General features: G+C 43.2%; 2 protein-coding genes across 3 annotated transcripts in view; one reads left to right on the forward strand and one right to left on the reverse strand.

The window, feature by feature from the left end:
• The window catches only part of RCOR1 (REST corepressor 1), a 124396-nt gene that overhangs the window by 83310 nt on the left and 18727 nt on the right, over positions 1–22359 (reverse strand). The window lies entirely within an intron of this gene.
• Positions 15902–16414, forward strand: LOC102402579 (histone H3-like centromeric protein A). The gene has a single exon (XM_044933155.2). It carries the CDS (start codon positions 15902–15904, stop codon positions 16316–16318), a length of 417 nt encoding a protein of 138 aa, XP_044789090.2. The 3' UTR covers positions 16319–16414.

Raw genomic sequence — 22359 nt, forward strand, 5'->3', positions numbered from 1 at the left:
CCTCAGAAATCAGCAAGAAAATAAAATGGGAAATGCTCACAAATAGTTCATAGAAAGAAAAAACAAGTGATCCATAAATATATGTATGCTGCTAAGTCGCTTCAGTTGTGTCCGACTCTGTGCAACCCCGTAGACGGCAGCCCACCGGGCTCCGCCGTCCCCGGGATTCTCCAGGCAAGAACACTGGAGTGGGTTGCCATCGCCTTCTCCAATGCATGAAAGTGAAACGTGAACGTAAAGTCGCTCAGTCATGCCCGACTCTTAGCGACCCATGGACTGCAGCCTACCAGGCTCCTCCGCCCATGGGATTTGTCAGGCAAGAGTACTAGAGTGGGGTGCCATCGCCTTATATAAAAAGACTGATTATCATTCTTAAAATAAGGACACTTTCAAAATCTACAGGGAATGAGAACAGCCTCTGCAGAAGGCAATTTCATCGTTTTCTACCTAAATTTTGATCCAATTGTTTCATTTCTAGGAATCCACTGTTGTTGTGTTAGTCTCTCAGTCATGTCTGACTCTCTGCAACTCCATGAACTGTAGCCCGCCAGGCTCTTCTGTCCATGGGATTTCCCAGGCAAGAATGCTCGAATGGGTTGCCATTTCCTTCTCCAGAGGATCTTCCCAACCCAGGGATCGAACCGGCATCTCCTGTGAGGCAGGCAGATTCTTCACCACTGAGCCACCTGGGTACCTACTGTACAGAAAAGTGAACCTAAGTGAGCAGAGACTGCATGTAGCAAGACAATCATGCAGAAATTGTAACAGAAAATACCAGAAACAAGAATATGTTTATCAATAGGGTTAAATTATGACTGAAGTGAAGTGAAGTTGCTCAGTTGTGTCTGACTCTTTGCGACCTCACGGACTGTAGCCTGCAAGGCTCCTCTGTCCATGGGATTCTCCACGCAAGATTACTGGAGTGGGTTGCCATTTCCTTCTCCAGGGGATCTTCTGGACCCAGGGATCAAACCCAGGTCTCCCACATTGCAGGCAGACTCTTTACCATTTGAGCCACCAGGGAAGTCAAATTATGATTCAATCCACACAAACACTACACAGTCATTATGAAGAAAAATAGCTGCCTTTATAGTTCATTTCTATATATGTGTATATATACAGTCTAATAAATATATACTGCTTCAGTATTTCTCTATATAGGAGATTTTAGAAATTTATATGGAGGAAAATTTTAAAGTTGGCATGAGAAAAACTAGAGATATGGGACAGAGAAGGAGGACTTAGAAATTAAAAACAATAGCAGTACATGCAAAAAAAAAAAAAAAGCCACAGATTTTACTTTAAAAAAAATTTGTTTCTAAATATCTAAAAGGCAAGCAATCTGAGAACATATATCTGCAACAGATAACTAATATATCACATTGATAAGAAAATAAGATTCAATGATAAAAGGATGTAGAGACAATTCAAAAGAGTACAGAGAAAATGTTTTACCTCTGGAAGCTGCAAAAATTTTTATTAAACAAGGCACTCTTGTTTATTAATCTATTTGTCTAGTGCAAGCAAAAATATATACAGCAAAACAGACTGCAATTTACTGCTGCTATGCACTACTTATGTGCCTTCTGGAACACAGCCTGGCAATGTGTCTAAAGATCTTCAAAATGTTCATACATGATGACCTAGTAATTTCACTTTGGGGAAATCCACAGAAAAAATCCAAAATACAGGGAACTGTTTTATATATATGGAGATTCATCTCAAATTGCTTATAAGAAAAAAAATTAAAACTGAATATTGAAATTAAACCTGAATATTACCAACAATAAAGAGAGGATATGTCTGGTAATATTCTATTTCATGTTCTGTTCAGTTCAGTTCAGTTCAGTTGCTCAGTCGTGTCCGACTCTTGGTGACCCCATGAATCGCAGCATGCCAGGCCTCCCTGTCCATCACCAACTCCCGGAGTTCACTCAGACTCACGTCCATCGAGTCAGTGATGCCATCCAGCCATCTCATCCTCTGTCGTCCCCTTCTCCTCCTGCCCCCAATCCCTCCCAGCATCAGACTCTTTTCCAATGAGTCAACTCTTCGCACGAGGTGGCCAAAGTACTGGAGTTTCAGCTTCAGCATCATTCCCTCCAAAGAAATCCCAGGGCTGATCTCCTTCAGAATGGACTGGTTGGATCTCCTTGCAGTCCAAGGGACTCTCAAGAGTCTTCTCCAACACCACAGTTCAAAAGCATTAATTCTTCGGTGCTCAGCCTTCTTCACAGTCCAACGTGCACATCCATACATGACCACAGGAAAAACCATAGCCTTGACTAGACAGACCTTTGTTGGCAAAGTAATGTCTCTGCTTTTCAATATGCTATCTAGGTTGGTCATAACTTTCCTTCCAAGGAGTAAGTGTCTTTTAATTTCATGGCTGCAGTCACCATCTGCAGTGATTTTGGAGCCCCAAAATATAAAGTCGGACACTGTTTCCACTGTTTCCCCATCTATTTCCCATGAAGTGATGGGACCGGATGCCATGATCTTTGTTTTCTGAATGTTGAGCTTTAAGCCAACTTTTTTTCACTCTCCACTTTCACTTTCATCAAGAGGCTTTTTAGTTCCTCTTCACTTTCTGCCATAAGGGTGGTGTCATCTGCATATCTGAGGTTATTGATACTGTTATCCAATTATTAAAAGTTTTGAAGACCATACACATAGAAAACTATTAATGTCATAACAACACTAATAATGAGCTTACTTCTTGTCAGGTACTGTTCTAAGCGCTTTATGTACTTTAATTCAGAATGTGGTCCACTGGAGAAGGGAATGGCAAACCACTTCAGTATTCTTGCCTTGAGAACCCCATGAACAGTATGAAAAGGCAAAATGATAGGATACTGAAAGAGAAACTCCCCAGCTCAGTAGGTGCCCAATATGCTCCTGGAGATCAGTGGAAAAACAACTCCAGAAAGAATGAAGGGATGGAGCCAAAGCAAAAACAATACCCAGCTGTGGATGTGACTGGTGATAGAAGCAAGGTCCGATGCTGTAAAGAGCAATATTGCATAGGAACCTGGAATGTCAGGTCCATGAATCAAGGCAAATTGGAAGTGGTCAAACAAGAGATGGCAAGAGTGAATGTCGACATTCTAGGTATCAGAGAACTGAAATGCACTGGAATGGGTGAATTTAACTCAGATGACCATTATATCCACTACTGCGGGCAGGAATCCCTCAGAAGAAATGGAGTAGCCATCATGGTCAACAAAAGAGTCCGAAATGCAGTACTTGGATGCAATCTCAAAAACGACAGAATGATCTCTGTTCGTTTCCAAGGCAAACCATTCAATATCACGGTAATCCAAGTCTATGCCCCAACCAGTAATGTTGAAGAAGCTGAAGTTGAACGGTTCTATGAAGACCTACAAGACCTTTTAGAACTAACACCCAAAAAAGATGTCCTTTTCATTATAGGGGACTGGAATGCAAAAGTAGGAAGTCAAGAAACACCTGGAGTAACAGGCAAATTTGGCCTTGAAATACGGAATGAAGCAGAGCAAAGGCTAATAGAGTTTTGCCAAGAAAATGCACTGGTCATAGCAAACACCCTCTTCCAACAACACAAGAGAAGACTCTATACACGGACATCATCAGATGGTCAACACCGAAATCAGACTGATTATATTCTTTGCAGCCAAAGATGGAGAAGCTTTATACAGTCAGCAAAAACAAGGCCAGGAGCTGACTGTGGCTCAGACCATGAACTCCTTATTGCCAAATTCAGACTTAAATTGAAGAAAGTAGGGAAAACCACTAGACCATTCAGGTATGACCTAAATCAAATCCCTTATGATTATACAGTGGAAGTGGGAAATAATAATGCTAAGACAATACTAATGGCACAAAGCATGTCTATTGGGGGTTGGTTTTTTTTCTTTTATTTGAGTCAGAAACCATTGAGAATTTAATGAAAGTTATCAATGCTGACATTTTCCACAAAAAAAGCACAACATTTTGCACACCACTTCAGAGGGTTCCTAGGTCCCAGGTAAAAAATCCTGTGTGATCAGTATGTTTACAACAGAGTAAGAAACAGGCGTATGGAAAACACAAGGCAATACAGCCAGGTGGAACCGCTCTATTCTGGGCTGTAGGTCTCCATATTCAGTGGAAGAAAAAGTACAGACCGTGTTTAATTGGGAAGGATTTTTGTGTACGTTACCAAGGTTGGGGGTGGGAGAGCGGAAGGGGTGATCCATGAGAATTTTTAAGTCAAACAAACCTGAGCTCAATCCAGGCTTGACAGATGACTAACTATGTAACACTGGGTGAGTCAGTCTTAGTTCCCTCTGGGTAAAAGGCCAGAGTTCTTCACAAGACTGCTATAAATGTACATCTAAAGGGTGTTCTATAAAAGATAATCCTCTCCCTACATAATAACTTAACAATTTTAAAAATTAACATTACCTACCCCAAACTCAGGATTTCCCTGGTAGCTCAGCAGTAAAGAATCCACCTGCCAACACAGGAGATGTGGATTCCTGATCCCTGATCCAGGAGAATCCCCTGGAAAAGGAAATGGCAACAATCCGCTGCAGTATTCTTGCCCGGGAAATCCCACAGACAGAGCACCCTGGCAGGCTATAGCCCACGGGGTCACAAAGAGTCCGACTCAGCTGAGCAACTGAACGCCGCCGCCAAACTCATCTGAAAAGCAAACAAACTAGCTACCAATCCCTGAACCTCAACACACACGAGTCTGCCAAGCACATCCCAGCCCACTAGTCACCCCAGCCACCTTTCTCCCCATCCTCAAGTGGAAAACAGACCAACAGCTATTCGTAAACTGAGCCTGGCCCCTTACGACACACAACTAGCGTCAGAGCTGCCGCAGCACCAAAAATGTGACTCAAAACACACTGCGGAAAAGCGTCATAAATACCAAAACACTTGTTGTATACTACCTGAAACCCTCTGCCCCCAGTGGCAGAAAGCACAGCGCTTCACTTCACCACAGTCCACTTTTCAACTGGTTGAGCGAAAAAGAGGTCTCCCAACTACTCAAATCTGCAGAAACCCGGTTTGGAGAGGTTAGTTTTGTTCTGGTTTTTACACTACAGGCAGGGCTAATCAAGAGGCTATCACACTGCATTCAAGCCTAGAATTTTCACGGACACTCCCCCTCACCAGCTGGGGCAAGACAGCACAGGGCATTAGGAAGCCCTCCTCAGGAAGTCCGTCCCTCCCCAGTGAACTTCAGGGAAGACAGAACGGCCCTCAGCCCACCCTCCGCCAGCACAGCTACGTGTGGGTGCACAAGCATGTCGGTGAAAGACACTCTGGAGGCGCTTCACATCAAAATGGGATCTTAAAGGTCACACCTCAGAAGTCTACCTTCTATTATACAGAAAAACAAGATTTTTAATTTTAGAATTTTCTTTTACAGATGAAATATTCTACTGAGCACAAGTTCCATTTTGGATTGCAAACTGACATTCCTTCAAAGTACACAGTAAAAAGAACTCCACCCACACAGCTTTCTGGATCCCACCTGGCCCCAGACCACGTGGGAGCTGCGGGTGTGCCTGCTGTCCTGTGAGCACCTGTAACAACTTCCTACCAGGTGAGAGGGAGCTTCTGAGCAAACAGGCCTTCTGAGATCCTCTGATTAACTGCAGAATGAAGCTCTATCTTATGAAAGGATGAGGTTCCAAGTTACCAAGTAATGTGAAAAAGGCACACAGTCAAAATCAATCTTGAAAAATACCTCAGGAAAACTCCCCACTGGAGGCCAAAAAGCAAAGTCATCTCAGAAAGTGTAAAGCCTTCACTGTCAAAATAACTCCTATACTCACTCAGTGAGCACCCAAACAAAGTTGCTGGCTTGTTATTTAAAAGTCATGTTCCACTTAAAACATGAGACCCGAACTTCACATGGTCAAACTTCGTACTGAGTGAGAGAAACACAAGACTGAGGGTAACCCCCAGCTCTTGCCTCCTCCAGGGCGCAGGTACAACTATGATGATCACATATGCAGGTGAGGCCTAGCCAGCTTCAGTTTATACCCATCAGTTCAACATGATCTTTAAAAGGCCCCGGTTCACTCTCAGAAGTAGTCTGGACTAGTCTACTACCAACGAACCTGCTCCACGCCTTGTGTAGTGAACTCACAACACATCTGGGCTGGTCCACGACCCGTGTTAACCAAGCGCATGTGACAGGACTGACGAGGTGCCCGTTCTGGACCTACAGGGTAAAAAGATTAGCAATTTCTGGGACTTCCCTGGTGGTCCAGTAGCTAAGGCTCCACACTCCCAATGCAGGGGGCCCAGGTTTGACCCTTGGTTGGGGAACTAGGTAGCTTGCCACATGACACACAGTGTGGCCAAAAATCAAAATAAAGTAAAAGCATATAATGTTTTTTATAAAAAGAACTGGCAACTTCTGCTTCCTCCTTCTTGGAACGCTTGCTCTGGGAAGCCCTGAGCCGCTGCGTAAGAAATCTCACCGTCCCAAGCACAGGCCCTGCGACTGCACGGAGAAGAACACAGTCCAGGTGTCCTGGCTCCTCAGTGAAGCCAGCAGACGATACCAACCCCAGCGACTCCCAGACAGCAACCACATGAGGCTCCCCAAGTAAGCACAACAGGACAGCTATCCAGGCTCCGCAAGAACCACAAAAATAAGCATTGTTATCTACAGCTTAGAGGTTTGAGTGGTTTGTCACACTTTTCTGTAATTCCTTATGAAATACTCCAGAGGTAGGTGGAGCTGATTTGATAACCTGAGCCAGAAAGGGCAGGATCTTTGGTGATGGCAGTCACCACTTCCCATCTAATCTCCTGGACAAGGTATGAACCTCAGATCCAGAAACTTAACATAACAGGTAGACTGGCCCAAGAAGACCTGGGAAGGCTAAAGCTGAAAAAGGCTTGAGGTTCAGTTACTGCTCCACTGATGTCAGAGAGGATTCCTGACTTCCAGTGGAATCTCAAACACCTTGACTATTTATCACAACTATGGCTGAAATGCAACAAATAGCCTGCCCAAGATTTCTAAATTCCTGCGTGTCCTGCGAGTCACAACACAACACAGCATCTCTACTGGTCATCAAGACAGGGTCAAAACCAAGGTGCTCCAAGTTAGGTTCTGCCACTCTGCAACTGAGACCTTTGGGCAAGCTGGTTAAGCTCTCTGAATCTCAGTTTCACCATCTGTACAACGGGGATGATACAACTTGTGTTGCGGGGTTTTTTTTAAGGATTAAATAAGATCTTGTCTGTAAAGCGCTTCAGCAGTGTTGGTTCTTACACACACACACACGAGTGTGTGCACACACACGCGCGTGCACACACACACACAGAGCTAGAAACAAAGGTGAGAAAGCTGCTAATGTGCCTTCAGAATGACATCAGCTCTTTCACAGTTAGACTACTAAAGACATATCTAAAAAGGACATATACAAAAAGCACCTACAAGCCAATAAAGGTATTCACTGCTGAGAACTCAGGCTAGAAACCTGTATTTTGTAAACTCCCTGGGAAGAGTTTCTGTCCATGTCTTTAAACAAAAAGAAAGTTGCTACTGAGAGACAAATTTGCACCAGGCACTATCCCAGAAGCTGGGGTATGAAAAGCAACTAGATTGAAAAGCTCTCACCTCAGAAAGCTGACCCTTCTAGTGGGTGTCTGAGGGAGTCAGACAATAAACTAAATTAGGAACTATGTCTGATTAATGAGAGTGAATAAGAAAAAAATAAAGCAAGGAAAGGGAACAGGAAGCAGCTGAAATGCTTAGACAGACTGACCCTGGAAAACTTCAGTGAGAATGTGGTATCTCAGTGCAAAAGGAAAGAGATAAGGCTATGAGCCACATGGATTAAGGGTTGAGGGGAGGCAGAGGAACAAGAATCAGAGTGAGTGCAGAGACCCTAAGGCAGGTGCGTCTCTGACAACGGTCAAGAAACAGCAAGCAGGTATCTGTGACTGTAGTGGAGCAAAGCTGGAGCTGAGGTCAGGGGTGACAGTGACCAGATCTCAGAGGGATGACCAGGCATCCTGCTCTAGATGTCACGAGAAGATGGGCCAGGCCGGAGGGTGCCCAGATACTGGTCACACGTGACTGTGGCTTGTCAGGGAGGGTTGCTTCCAATGAAGTTAACACTTGAATCGGTAGGCTGAATAAAGCCTACCTATTATAAAGACTGCCCTTCATAATTTGGGTCGCCTGCAACCCATCAGAGAAGGCAATGGCACCCCGCTCCAGTACTCTTGCCTGGAAAATCCCATGGACGGCGGAGCCTGGTAGGCTGCAGTCCATGAGGTCGCTAAGAGTCAGACACGACTGAGCGACTTCACTTTCACTTTTCACTTTCATGCACTGGAGAAGGAAATGGCAACCCACTCCAGTATTCTTGCCTGGAGAATCCCAGGGACAGGGGAGCCTGGTGGGCTTCCATCTATGGGGTCGCACACAGTCGGACACGACTGAAGCAACTTAGCAGCAGCAGCAGCCCATCAGTTAAAGGCCTGAATTGAACAAAAACACTAAGTAAGAGGAAACCTCTCCAACCTGATGACTTGAGCTGGTTCTCAGGCCTCTGAACTCGGGCTAGAACTTACACCATCATCTCTCCTGGGTCTCCAGCATGCTGAGAGCATATTTTGGAACTTCTCAGCCACCAGAGTCACATGAGTCAATTCCTTGTAATAAGCCATACAGATATCAACACAGATGGTTCTCCTATTGATTCTGTGTCTTTGGAGAACCCTGCCTGACCAGACTTCAAAGAGGAGTAATCTACAGGGTCTCTTGGGGGTAGACAGGTCAAATAACATGAGAACTGCAAGCTGACCACTGGATCTAGCAACAAGGAAGTCACAAGTGATGTTATGAGCAATTTTAGAGGAGTGGGGCCTAAATGGAATGTGTTCAAGAAAGAATAAAGGGATAGGAAAGAAGAGAATATAACAATTAACTACAAGAGGAATTTAAAAAAAAAAAAAAAGGAAAAGTAACAGTGTTTTATAGGCTACTAAGAATGGTACAATAAAGAAGAAAAATCTAATAGCATTATATAAAGAAGAATAAGTGGAGTGAGTCTTCAAGTAGGAAGAAAGTCTAGTGCACGTGAAGAGGTGGTGGTCTCAGCCAGGAGCATAAACACTCTCACAAGACAAGGCAGAGGGCCAGGCACACAAGTGGGAGGGGCACATATGCCCGTGGGAGCCTGTGGACGTTTCCTTCCAATGGCTTCAGTTTCTTTCCCAGTGAAATAAAGGAAGGATGGGGAAGGAAGAATTGGAAGGTTTAAAGTGAGATATTTAAATACTGTTCAAGAGAGTAACTAGAGTAAAACAGAATGTTAACTAAGAACTGGCCTGCTTGAGTTTGGTGACCAGGATTCTAAAGTCAGACTAGTCACTAGGCTTTCTCAGCCACTCTTCAGCTGTGCAGACACAAGCAAAGGATAAGCAAGAGGATGGATTAAACAGGCCATGACAGACGCAGCTGTGCCCCTCCCCCAGACCCCACCTCCCAGCTCCAGCTGCCCTACCAGGCTGCCAAGGCTCGCAAGCTTCACATGCTCACAGAGCCCCAGCCCACACCCAACACCCCAGCTGTCCCCACCTCCCCCAGGGGTGAGGGCTGGGCTTTGGTGGGCTTTGTTCTGTCCACTCTAGCACAAGCCACACCAGCTCCAACACCCAAATTCAGCTGCTCTTCCAGCAGGTACTTAAGGAAGCCAAGAGACAAACCCGAATGCACAGAATACTTTAGACCCTGGGAGGCAACTCTGACCATTAAGAGACAGGAGCCGAGGCATGTCTCCATGGTCCTCCCCACACCCTGCCCCTGGGAGTGTTCTCAGAGGTGCTATGGTTCTCTGGGGACTTTCGGCATTGCCAAGAAACCAGCTAAGGTTCTTGTGAACCAGTGGCCAGCTTGGTAACATACTTTTTCATATATGCTTTCTCTCTTTCTCTGCCTCACTTTCTTGTTTCCCTCTTACTCTAACTTCACATAAAGTACGAGCATATAAGCTTTGTCTTATGCTCTCTTTTCTGGCAAATCCAGGCTAAGACACAGGTTGTGGCTTAGCCAAGATTGTAGATGAAACCAGAAGAACATAAGCGAACAGGAGTAGAGGATGTGATTGTAACGACCAACTATGGAACTTAAGTGAACAGAACCACAACAATGCTCAGAGGAAAAGTGGCAGGATCAATGAACTGAAAGTCATGATGGAGCTAAGTCTGTAGGAAGTAGGATGTTGGAAGATGGGAGCTAAAAAGATCAAGGAGGAACAGTCAGAGTGCTAAGTTTGATACTAAGATGACCGAGGAGTTTCAGATGATGGTAATCCAAGGGAATGGCAAGAGAGGGAAGGGCAGAGAACAGGGAAAGGGGTCAAAGAAGTAAGAAGCTGAGGTGCTTAAGGACCAGGGTCACTGTAGTGTAACCGTTGCCCAGCCACTCACAGCAGCTCTGAGATCAGTTATCTTCACAGATACTGATGACAGAGGACTACAGACATTGGACTGTCCTCAGCCACAGAAAGGTAGAAGCTACTCCTGTTCTAGGGACAGACTAGTAACTCAGACCCCTCCCACTGAGGATACTTAGAGAAACTGAGCGAAATATTCACAACATGCGCTTGAAGCAACAAGACAACTGACAAGGTAAGGTCAGAATGCAGGATAGGCAGGCTTGGGGAGGAAGGCCAGCCACTGAGGTCACTTTTTTCCCCCAGGGTTGTTTGCCAATTTCACAGGGGACCATTGAGAGACAGCACTGCATCTGACAGGCTTACGGAGCTAAGGCAAAGACGCTGGGCCACACTAGCACTGCACCGGAGAGAGCAAAGGGAGGCAGAGCTGAGACGACGCCCATCTGCTGGTGGGCACTCCAGCAGGCTAGCCTCCAGGAGTTCAAGATGAAACTGAGGAAAACAGACCTTCCAAGGGGTTGTACCTTAGCTCTGAACCATTTCAACGGGCTCCTCTGAAACTGGATTAAGGTGATTCCAGGGTGCTAGTGTAAGATATTATCCTGGACCTCAAATTTCTTCTATAATCAATTTTGCAAATTGCAAGTTTGATCTAAAACATGCAATAAAAATGACCAGGCATATGAGGAAAGACTACAACATGAACAAAAGACAGAAGAAATATAAAATAGAAGCAGATCCACAAGCATTCCACATATTAAGAGTTACCAGATTTTAAAATAACTGTACTTACAATGTTCCAGGAGATAGAAAACAAAATATACTATTTTAGCAGAGAACTAGGAACTATATATAAAAAAAAAGAACCAAATGGAAGGTCTAAAATTAAAAAAAGAATATACAACTGAAACCAAGAACTCAATGGATGGATTTAAAAGCAGACAGAGAAAGATAAGTTAGACTAAAATATGTCAAATGAAGCCCAAAATATTAAAATTTGAAAAACATGGACCAGAGGCTAAGAGACAGGGATATAGAACATATATGAAACTGAAATTCCAAAAAGGAAGAGGAGAATGGAACAGAAGCAATAACTGAACAATGACTGAGAAGTTTCTAAAATCAATGAAACACAGCAAGCCACAGAAGCCTAAGAATTCTGAGCAAATTAAAAAAAAATCATATCTAGGAACATCATAATAAAATAGCTGAAACAAAGAGAAAAAAATTTAAGTCACCTAAAAAAAAAAAGGCAGGTTACAATTATATTACTTTACTAAAAAAGAAGACAAACCACAATGAAATACTTCTAAAGTGCTCAAAGAAACCCAATAAAAACAACCTTTCATAATAAACCTGAAACAAAAACATTTTCAGAAAGATTCATCACTAACAGGTGTACCCTAAAAGAAATATCATAGGATATTCCACAAGCAGAAGAAAAATAAACCCAGATAGAAAATTATGAGAAGACACAAAGAAACAAAGGGCAACAAAAAGGGTAAATATGTGAATAAGTCCAAATGAAACAACTGTGTAAGAAAACTGTTTCTTATAGGAATTCAAACATGTAAGACTTAAAATATAAAACAACCAAGGCACACAGGGAGCAGAAAGGGTAACTGAAGGGGTCTACAGTCCTCACACTGTCCTCCAAGAGGGTTAAAGACTTAGTTTACATCAGATTGATAAGTCAAGCATGTAAAAACCGTAATCGCTAGGGGAGAAGATTCTGGGAAGATGGTGGAATAAGAAGCACAAGAAATCTGTCTCCCCAACTAGACCACAACTGCACTGGCAGAATCTGGTGATATAACTCCTGCGGAACTCTGGGGTCTACTGAAGGCTTGCAACTTCTAGAAAAAGACTTGGAAGGTACACTGTGTTAATTTCAAATTCAGCTTTTATACCTGCATCCCTGTGTTCACAGCAGCACTATCTGCAATAGCCAAGACACGGAAACACATGTCCATCGACAAATGAATGGATAAAGATGTAGTAGATATATAAACGGAATATTACTCAGACATAAAGAAGAATGAAATAATGCCACATGCAGCAACATGGGTACAACCAGTATCATCTCACCAAGCAAAGTCCGAAGGAGCAAGACAAATACTATATGACACCACTTACATGCAGAATCTAAAATATGACAAAAATGAACATATCTACACAACAAAAATAGACTCACAGACACAGAGAACAGACCTGTGGCTGCCAAGGCGGAGAGAGGTGGCAGCTGGATGGGTAGGGAGTTTGGGGTTAGAAGAGTTTGGGGTTAGAATGGATGAACAACAAGGTTGTACTGTACAACACAGGGAACTATACTCAATATTCTGTGATAGTCATAAAGGCAAAGAATTGAAAAAAGTATACATAACTGAATTACTCTGCTATACAGCAGAAACAGTCAAACTTTTGAAAGTCAAAGACAAAGAGAGATTCTCAAGAGAGAGAAACGACACATCACATCCCAAGGGTCCTCAGTAACATCACAGGAAGATTTCTCATCAGAGACTCTGGAGGCCAGAAGACAGCAGGTCCGTATACTCGAGAGTGCGAAAAGGAAAGACCCATCAACCAAACACCTTGTATCTGGCAACATTGTTCTTTAAACAGCATTAGAAAGGAAGGAGATTCTGAGATACACGACAACATGAATGAATCCTGAGGACATTATGCCAAATGAAGAAACCAGTCTCTCTCGCACACACATAAACAACCAAAAACGGTATGATTCCACTTATATGAGGTCCCTAGAGTAGTCAAATTTCAGAGAGACAGAAAGTAGAGTGGTGGTTGCTAAGGGTTGCAGGGAGGAGGGAATGGAGTGTATTGAATGGGTTGAGTCTCAGTTTTACAAGATGAAAAGCATTCTGGAGATGGATGGTGGTGATGGTTGCACAACATCATGAATGTATTGAATACCCTGAACTGTGCACTTAAAAATGATTAAAGATGGTAAATTTTCTATTACATGTATTTTAGCACAATAAAAATATTTGAAATCCAAAATTAAACCTCTCGGGTAACCATTAAGAGAATAGTATTCTGAAAAAGAGCATATAACTACCAAGCTAGGGAGAGAGGGTAGAATAATAATAAACACAAAATGCAAAAGAAGATCAAAGGAACAAGAAAGAGAACAAGTGGGTCAAATAAATAGAAACCTTTGAATCAGTAGATTTACTGCAGCAATGAAATTAAAAGACGCTTACTCCTTGGAAGGAAAGTTATGACCAACCTAGATAGCATATTGAAAAGCAGAGACATTACTTTGCCAACAAAGGTTCATCTAGTCAAGGCTATGGTTTTTCCAGTGGTCACGTATGGATGTGAGAGTTGGACTGTGAAGAAACTGAGCGCCAAATTGATGCTTTTGAACTGTGGTGTTGGAGAAGACTCTTGAGAGTCCCTTGGACTGCAAGGAGATCCAACCAGTCTATTCTGAAGGAGATCAGCCCTGGGATTCCTTTGGAGGGAATGATGCTAAAGCTGAAACTCCAGTACTTTGGCCACCTCGTGCGAAGAGTTGACTCATTGGAAAAGAGTCTGATGCTGGGAGGGATTGGGGGCAGGAGGAGAAGGGGACGACAGAGGATGAGATGGCTGGATGGCATCACTGACTCGATGGACGTTGAGTCTGAGTGAACTCCGGGAGTTGGTGATGGACAGGGAGGCCTGGCGTGCTGCGATTCATGGGGTCGCAAAGAGTCAGACACGACTGAGCAACTGAACTGAACTACAAATATATGAGTGAATACTTAAAAGAAACTGAACGATACTAAATGTCCAAGGGAAAAGCAAAGATTTGCTTTTAAGATTCGGATAAAAATGTGTATAGACATACCTAAAACATAAGAATAAAGAAAGACTGAGAGGATAAAGATGAAAAAAGTCACTATGCGAACACTAACGAGAAGAAACTGGTATAATTATACCGACGAGGCAAGAAGCGTTAGGAGAGGGAAGGAGTGACACTCTGTCACTGGGGTTGGCTCCTCCACAGCAGTCCTGGGAGAGGCAGCAGAAAGCAGTAGTGAGTGGTGTAATCTTTGACATCACAGTCATTGTGGTGCTTCATGGAAGAGAAAAAAGTGGTACAGAAGTGGTGACACAGAACAAGGAAGACCCCACCTCAGGCACCGCACCAGGAGGGATGTAGGGGGAGAAGCAAGGTCCACGTGAGAGGGCTGCAGGAAAAACGGTGTCACCAGGAAACCACCAAGCTGCAGTAAGAACAAGGTGAGGGACGTCACAAAAGAAACAGAGGGTCAGAGGGATTCTGCTGCTGCACCCTGACTTTAAGGCTGAATATAAAAGTGTCCAGAGAAGGTCAGGGGTCTTAGAGAGCCCATAGAACAAGGGAATGCCCTAGGAACCCTGGCCTTCCTGGTGACTGATTACTAAGGAAAAAAGCACATAATGAGATCAATACCAAAGGCAAAGCGCGACAGAGATGCTAGAAGCACTGAGGGAGGGGATGGTGTGGGGAGGATCCGCCAGGAACGCCTGAAGTTCTGGGGCTTCCTCTGAATTCTGTTGAAGCCTTAAGGCTGGCAGGGCAGCCATCTCACTCTGAGCACAGGAACGCTTTCCTGATCCCCTGAAAAAGGCTGGGACTCTGACCTGGGATTTTAAAGGGCCAATAAACCTCTGGTAGCTACCAAAAGGAGGGTTAGTCTCAGAGGAAGAAGCAGATCTGGTTACACAGCCCTCTTCCAAATCTACCTGGGGAGTTTCTAACTGCCCAAGACCCAGAAGAGTTTACACTGTCTTTAACAGGGTTGTTAAACACAATTCTTCTCACAAAAGAAAACGTTACTTTTCTATCAAAGGAATGAAGGTAAGGACAGTTCACCAGTTCTGCACCTTTGTACTGCATTAATTTTTTTTGTTGTTCAAAAGATTTGTATTCTGTGTCAACCAGATGCTCAACAATGTTCTAGACTCTGGGGATACAGCAGTAAACAAAGACCTGTGCCTTTATGGAGTCTAAATTTTAGAACAGATATTAAACAAATGTATACATTTATGTTATTAAGTGCTATGAAAATAAGAAACAGTAAGCCAGGGTAAGAGCTTCCCAGGTAACTCAGTGGTGATGAATCCATCTGCCAATCCAAGATACTAGGGCTCAGCTCCTGGGTTGGGAAGATCCCCTGGGGAAGGAAATGGCAACGCATCACAGTACTCTTGCCTGGAAAATCCCATGGACAGAGGAGCCTGACAGGCTACATACAGTCCACAGGGCTGCAAAAGAATCCGACACGACTGAGTGCACGCACACACGTTACAGAAAGCACAAAGGAACATGTTTTTTAAAAAGCACAGGGATGTAATGATAAAACCTAGAATGAGGGAAACTCAGCCAGTCTAGTGGTTTTCTATAATGAAACTATGAGAGAAATCAAAAAGAAAGGGGGAAATTTAGATGTTAAAATTCATGTGTAGAAGGAGCCGCAGGGCTCCAGCCCTGCGCGCCTGCCATGGGCCCCCGCTGCCGGAAAGGCAAGCCCGAAACACCAAGGAGGCACCCTGCGAGCCCGGTTCCCGCCGCCCACCGGCCGGCCCCGTCCTTAGGCACATCCTCCCGTCCATCTGCTCGCCGGAGACATGGAATCCTGAAGGAGATCCGAACTCTTCAGAAGACCACACACCTGCTGTTAAGAAAGAACCCCTTCTGCCGCCTGGCAAGAGAAATATGTGTTCAATTCACTCGTGGTGTGGACTTCAATTGGCAAGCCCAGGCCCTGTTGGCCCTACAAGAGGCGGCAGAAGCATTTCTAGTTCATCTCTTCGAGGATGCCTATCTCCTCTCCTTACACGCCGGCCGCATCATGCTCTTCCCGAAGGATGTGCAGCTGGCCCGGAGGATCCGAGGCATTCAGGAAGGGCTTGGCTGAGCTCTGGCCACCCGCCCAAGTCTCGGGTTGATACCAGAGCTTCTGCCTGTAGCCAGGACCAGATCCACGGAGTACAAGGTGTTGCCTGGACTTGCTCTCTCGAAGCAGAGCATGCGAGTTGCTTTCGTCGTTAGTTGTATTTTAGAAGAAGACTGCATGGCTTTCCTCTGTAACAGAGGCAATATATGAGAGAATCAACACATTCCAGAAATCCTGAGAATAATTTTCAGATGAAGAGACTCTAAGGTTGACTTCACTTTGCAAATTATTCATGTGACTGATGATTTGGAAGACATCAGATTTTCTAGGTTATGGGCAAAAAGGATATTTACTGATTATTTTAAATCTTCTTGTACCATTAAAATTTTTTTACCATATATATATATATATATTTACTTTTATTTAAAACATGATGGAAAAAAATAAGAGAAAACCAGTCAGTTGCATGGAAGAGCCTGGTACATCCAGCGTACAAATCTCTGTCTTCAGATTGACTTCATCATTAACGGCAGAAGCAAGTTTGTATGTGGACTATACCTGTCAACATATTATATAGCTTTTCAAAAACTCAACTGGAATGAAAATAGAAAATTGTTAAGGTTTGATGTTCTGGCTCCTTCTGGTAAATTCCTGCCAAAATCATTCAGAAATTCCAACTTGTAGAATTTATTTTATTCTTTATTTGCAAATCATAGACAATGTATCATAATTTATACTTCAGAATTTTTCATTCCAGGATTTTAAAGAGCCTTTTCAATGTTTTTACAGGTATTTTTATAACTTCCTTGTGGAAAGAGAATAAAAATAATTCTTAATGAAAAAAATTTGAAGCAAAGTTACTGTTATACATAGATTATACTATGTTCTTTGTGTGTTAGCACTGAATTCTTCATTTGGACACTTTGCCAACAACCACAATTTAAACAAGAGAATTGAGGGATGTATCTTTGCCTCCAGTGGAGTCGAGTATGAGCCGATAAAATCCTTGCCCTTCTCTTGTAACTGAAAGCAGTTTAAGAGACTTCCAGGGAAATAGGAAGTGCCACCCGAAAACGAAGACGTTTAGATACTGTGTGTGATGAAAATGATTAGTGAGGGTGGATACTAATAACGACGCGTCAGCCAACTGAATTCAAACTAAAGGGAAGGACCAAGTTCTGTTGTTTGATAAATTTTAACCCTTTGTAAAAACCCTTTCCTGTTCGACATCAACTCATTTTTATGTAAACATTGGAATAAAGCTTATCTATGAATACAAAAAAAAATAAAATAAAATAAAATTCATGTGTGTGCTTTTGGCCAACATGGGAGTAGCAGAGACCAGAATTACCCTCCTCCTTGAAAAATCCAAACAAACATGAAACAAGGGTCTTCCAGATGATGCACATCAGTGATAGCTCAAAGATGGGAAACAAGAGAGCTGAGCCCTACTGCTGTCCCAGCTTCCTGTTCTGAGAGCTTCCACGCCATGGAGCTGGGAGAGTGAAGTAAACCGTTACAGGTGGCAAATATACTTATTTTTAATTGTTCAATATCATCTGTCAGTAGGCAAACGTAAGCTAAAACCACAGTATGATACCACTACATACACATTAGAATGTCTAAAATTAAAATGACTGACCGTCCCACATGTTAGCAAGGCTGTGGAACAACTGGAACTCTCATACACTGCTGGTAAGAATGCAAAATTATATTGGATAAACCCACTTTGGGCAAGTCTGCAGTTTCTTAAAAACTCAGGTATACAACTATATGATTTCATCCTGAACATTTACCACAAGAGAAGGAAATACATGTTCACACACAGACTTGTACATGAGTATTATTCATGCGTGCTCAGTCGTGTCTGACTCTTTATGACCCTGTGAACTGTAGCCCACCAGGCTCCTCTGTCCATGGGATTTTCCAGGCAAGAACACTGGAGTGGGTTGCCATTCCTACTCCAGGGGATCTTCCCGAACCAGGGATTGAACCTACATCTCCTACATTGGCAGGCAAATTCTTACCATTGCGCCACCTGGAAAGCCAAGGTCATCACCACCTACCTATAATTTCTTTTAATAAAATACATATAAGGGGGAAGGTATATTGTTAAGTATTACTCTATCATTCTGGAATTTCTAAATGACACATACTATTCATACTAATATTTGTCACAGCCAAACAATGGAAATAACTCAAATGTCCATCAAGAGGTGAGTGAATAAAAAAATTCTGGTGTATCCATACAAGGTAATATGACTAAGCAATAAAAATTAATCAAATGATACACACAACAAGGTGGATGACTCTCAAAATAATTATGCTGAAAGAAGCCAGATGTCAAGATAGTACAGAAGTTAAGCTTTCATTTATATAAAACACAAGAAAATGCAAACTAATCTCCAGTAACAGGAAGCAGATGAGTGGCTGCTTGGGGGAGGAAGGGCAACTAGCAGGAATCACAAGGAGGAATGAGGAAACTTGGGTGTGGGGTGAGGAATATATTCAGTCTCTTGATTGTGGTAATAATTTCACAGGTGTGTACATATGTCAAAACTAATCAAACTGTACACTTTAAATATGACAGTTTACTGAGTGTCAATCACACCTCAATAAAGCTACTTTTTTTAATGCAACATGTGCATCATGTTTGAATGCTAGTCTAAACAACTGTTTAAAAAGAGCTGACTGGAGATTTAATCACACAAAGGAACAAACATTATTTTTACTTAATTGTGCTATCTGTGGTTATGTATTTGCTGATGCTGTTGTTGTTGTCTTTTACATTTAAAGACAATTATTTTAGAGCAGCTCCAGGTTGACAGCAAGACTGAGAGGAGGATACAGAGATCTCCCATATACTCTCTGCCCCCACCCATAACAGCTCCTCCCACTATCAGCACCCCACCGGAGCGGGACATCTGTCACAACTGACGGACCTGTCCTGACACATCACAGTTACACAAAGCCCAGCACACACCAGAGCCCACTTCTCGGCCGGACTCTGAGTCTGCACAAACATGTAACGGCAGGTATCCATTACTGTGCATTCAACAGTGTTTTTTCTCTGCTCTAAAAATCTGTTCTGCCTAATCATTCCTCCTCCTACTCTAACCCCCGGCAGCCACTCATCTTTTGACTCTCACAGAATATCGAGTTGAAACAATACAGTAAGAAGCTAGACTGTCTGCATTTTAGAGACAGCATACTTACAGATGGATAGCAGGTAGGTCAAGACAGGCCTCACCTTGAGAAGGTGATATTTAGGCAAAGATTCGAAAGACACAAAGGAGACAAAAGTTAAAATAGTAACACAAGCACCAGACTAAACAGGTCCCCTAAGGCCACTGCGAGGTTCTGGGCAGTAGAGAAACATGCTGACTTACACTTCAGCACATGGAAGCAGAACACTTCCTGGAAGCAAGCTCAGTAATACACGTTACAGACAACGGCGCAAAGGACGACAGCCGCAGCGGAGGCCAAGAGGAGATATCTGTTCTCCAGGCTGGCAGGGACGGCTTGCAGGCAGGGATGGGAAAATGATACAGGCAGTTCCCACCCTCAATGGGCAGGGAGAAGACAACAAGGAAGTCAGTAATTACCTAGAGAGACAGAAGCGCTATAACAGACTTAAATCCAAGGTTCAACAGGAAGACAGACGAGGTAGACCCAAGTTAGAGGAGAGATGGCAGGACCGTCCATGAAAATTCCCCATAAATGTTGCCTGACTTATGTGTTGGTATCTCAACCTCAAAACAGCTACATCCTCTATTGCCAGAATGGTACCACCAATCAGCAAGTCACTTTGGCCAAGACCCCAGGAGCTGTCGTCCCCCCGTGCCACACGTTAAATCCATCGTTCCAGTCTGTCTACCGTAACCACTTAAGAGCTTGCCAGCACATCTTCGTCTCCCAGTCACCCTCACAGCATCCCCTCACCACTTAACTCCAGGAGGGCCGGGTGTGCAGTCTGTTCACAGTGCTGGCAGTGTGTGGCACACAGTACATGCTCATGTACGAGTTTCTGAATAAGTGGTCTTCTCTACCTTCCATTAATTCATTCTCACAATCTCATCACAATAACCAATGATCTTTCCAAACTGCAATTACATTCACAGCACTCCGTGGCTCAAAGTTCTCTAGTCTTTGAACTTCACTGGTGGTCCAGTGATTAAGAATCCACCTTCCAAGGCAGGGGACGTGGGTTCCATCCCTAACCAGGGAACTAAGACTCCACATGCCTCAGGGCAACTAAGCCCACCAGCCCAGCACAACTACTAAGCCCCCACATCGCAACTAGACCAGCCCGAGCACCACAGTGAAGAGCCTGCATATGGCAGCTAAGACCCAACACCTCCATAAATAAACAAACACAACATTTTTTAGAAAAAGAAGTTATGAAATGAATTTTAAAAAACACACATGGTCAACACCTGTGACACAGTATTATTTCACAAAAATATTACACTACTGCCTCCATAACACAAACGTCAGGAGGGTTACTTTTAAGAGAAATAAGTCTTAAGTGGTTATTAAAGCTCACTTAATTTTGCACAGCAAAGAGAACAACTGAAAAAAAACAAAAGGACAACCTATAGAACGGGAGAAAATACTTGCAAATGATGCAACCAACAAGGGGCTAATGTCCAAAATATACAAACAGCTCATAAAACTCAATATCAGAAAAACTCAAAACCCAAACAACACAATCAAAAAATGGGCAGAAGACCTGAACAGACATTTTTCCAAAGAAGAAATACAGACGGCCAAGAGACACACGAAAAGAGGCTTAACATCACTAATTATTAAAGAAACGCAAATCAGAACCACAGTGAGGTAACTCCTCACACTAGTCAGAGTGACCATCGTCAAAAAGTCTACAAATAACAAATGCTGGAGAAGATGAAGAGAAAAGGGAACCCTGGAACATTGCTGGTGGGAATGTACACTGGTGCAACCACTATGGAGAACAGTATACTGCTGCTGCTGCTAAGTCGCTTCAGTCCTGTTCGACTCTGTGTGACCCCCTAGACGGCAGCCCACCAGGCTCCCCCGTCCCTGGGATTCTCCAGGCAAGAACACTGGAGCGGGCTGCCATTTCCTTCTCCAATGCATGAAAGTGAAAAGTGAAAGTGAAGTCGCTCAGTCAAGCCCAACTCCTAGCGACCCCACGGACTGCAGCCTACCAGGCTCTGCCGTCCATGGGATTTTCCAGGCAAGAGTACTGGAGTGGGGTGCTGAACAGTATGGAGGGTCCTTAAAAAACTAAAAATAAAACTATCATATGATCCAGCAATTCCACTTCTGAGTATATATCAAAAACAAACAAACAAACAAACAAACAAACAAAAAAACCCACTAATTCAAAAAGATAAATGAAAAAAAAAAAGCATACCAATGTTCACAGAAGCACTATTTTGGTACAACAGCCAACACATGAAAGTAACTCAAGTGCCTGACAACAGACAATATGATTATGAAGATGTGATACACACACAAGAATGTGAGTCACAAAAAAAAGAACGAAATACTGCCATTTGTGGCAATGTGGATAGACCTAGAATAGTATTATGCTTAGTGAAATAAATCAGACAAACTGTATTATACTGCTTACACATGGAATCTTAAAAATAAAATAAATGAATGTATATGCAAAACAGAAACAGACTCACAGACACAGAAAACAAAGTCATGGTACCAATGGGGAGAGAGGAGAGGGAAGGAGAAGGTAGGGGTACGGAATCAACAGGTGTAAAATACTGTATATAAAACAAACTCATGGTACCAACGGGGAGAGAGGAGAGGGGGAGGAGAAGGTAGGGGTATGGGATCAACAGATGTAAAATACTGTATATAAAATAGATAAACAACAAGATTTACAGCATAGCTCAGGGAGCTATATCCATTATCTTATATAACTTATAATGGAGTATAATGTGTAAAAACTCTGAATCACTATGCTGTTCATTCGAAACTAACACAGTATTGTAAACCAACTCTAAGTAAAATAAAATAGGTAGCTTCCTGGTAGCCCAGTGATTAGGACTCCACGCTTCCAC

Source organism: Bubalus bubalis, chromosome 20, assembly GCF_019923935.1.
Source record: "Bubalus bubalis isolate 160015118507 breed Murrah chromosome 20, NDDB_SH_1, whole genome shotgun sequence".
NCBI classification, from domain to species: Eukaryota; Metazoa; Chordata; class Mammalia; order Artiodactyla; family Bovidae; genus Bubalus; species Bubalus bubalis.

Excerpts from the sequence above, each read along its gene's own strand:
- LOC102402579 (XM_044933155.2), top strand. The coding sequence starts at position 15,902 with ATGGGCCCCCGCTGCCGGAAAGGCAAGCCCGAAACACCAAGGAGGCAC.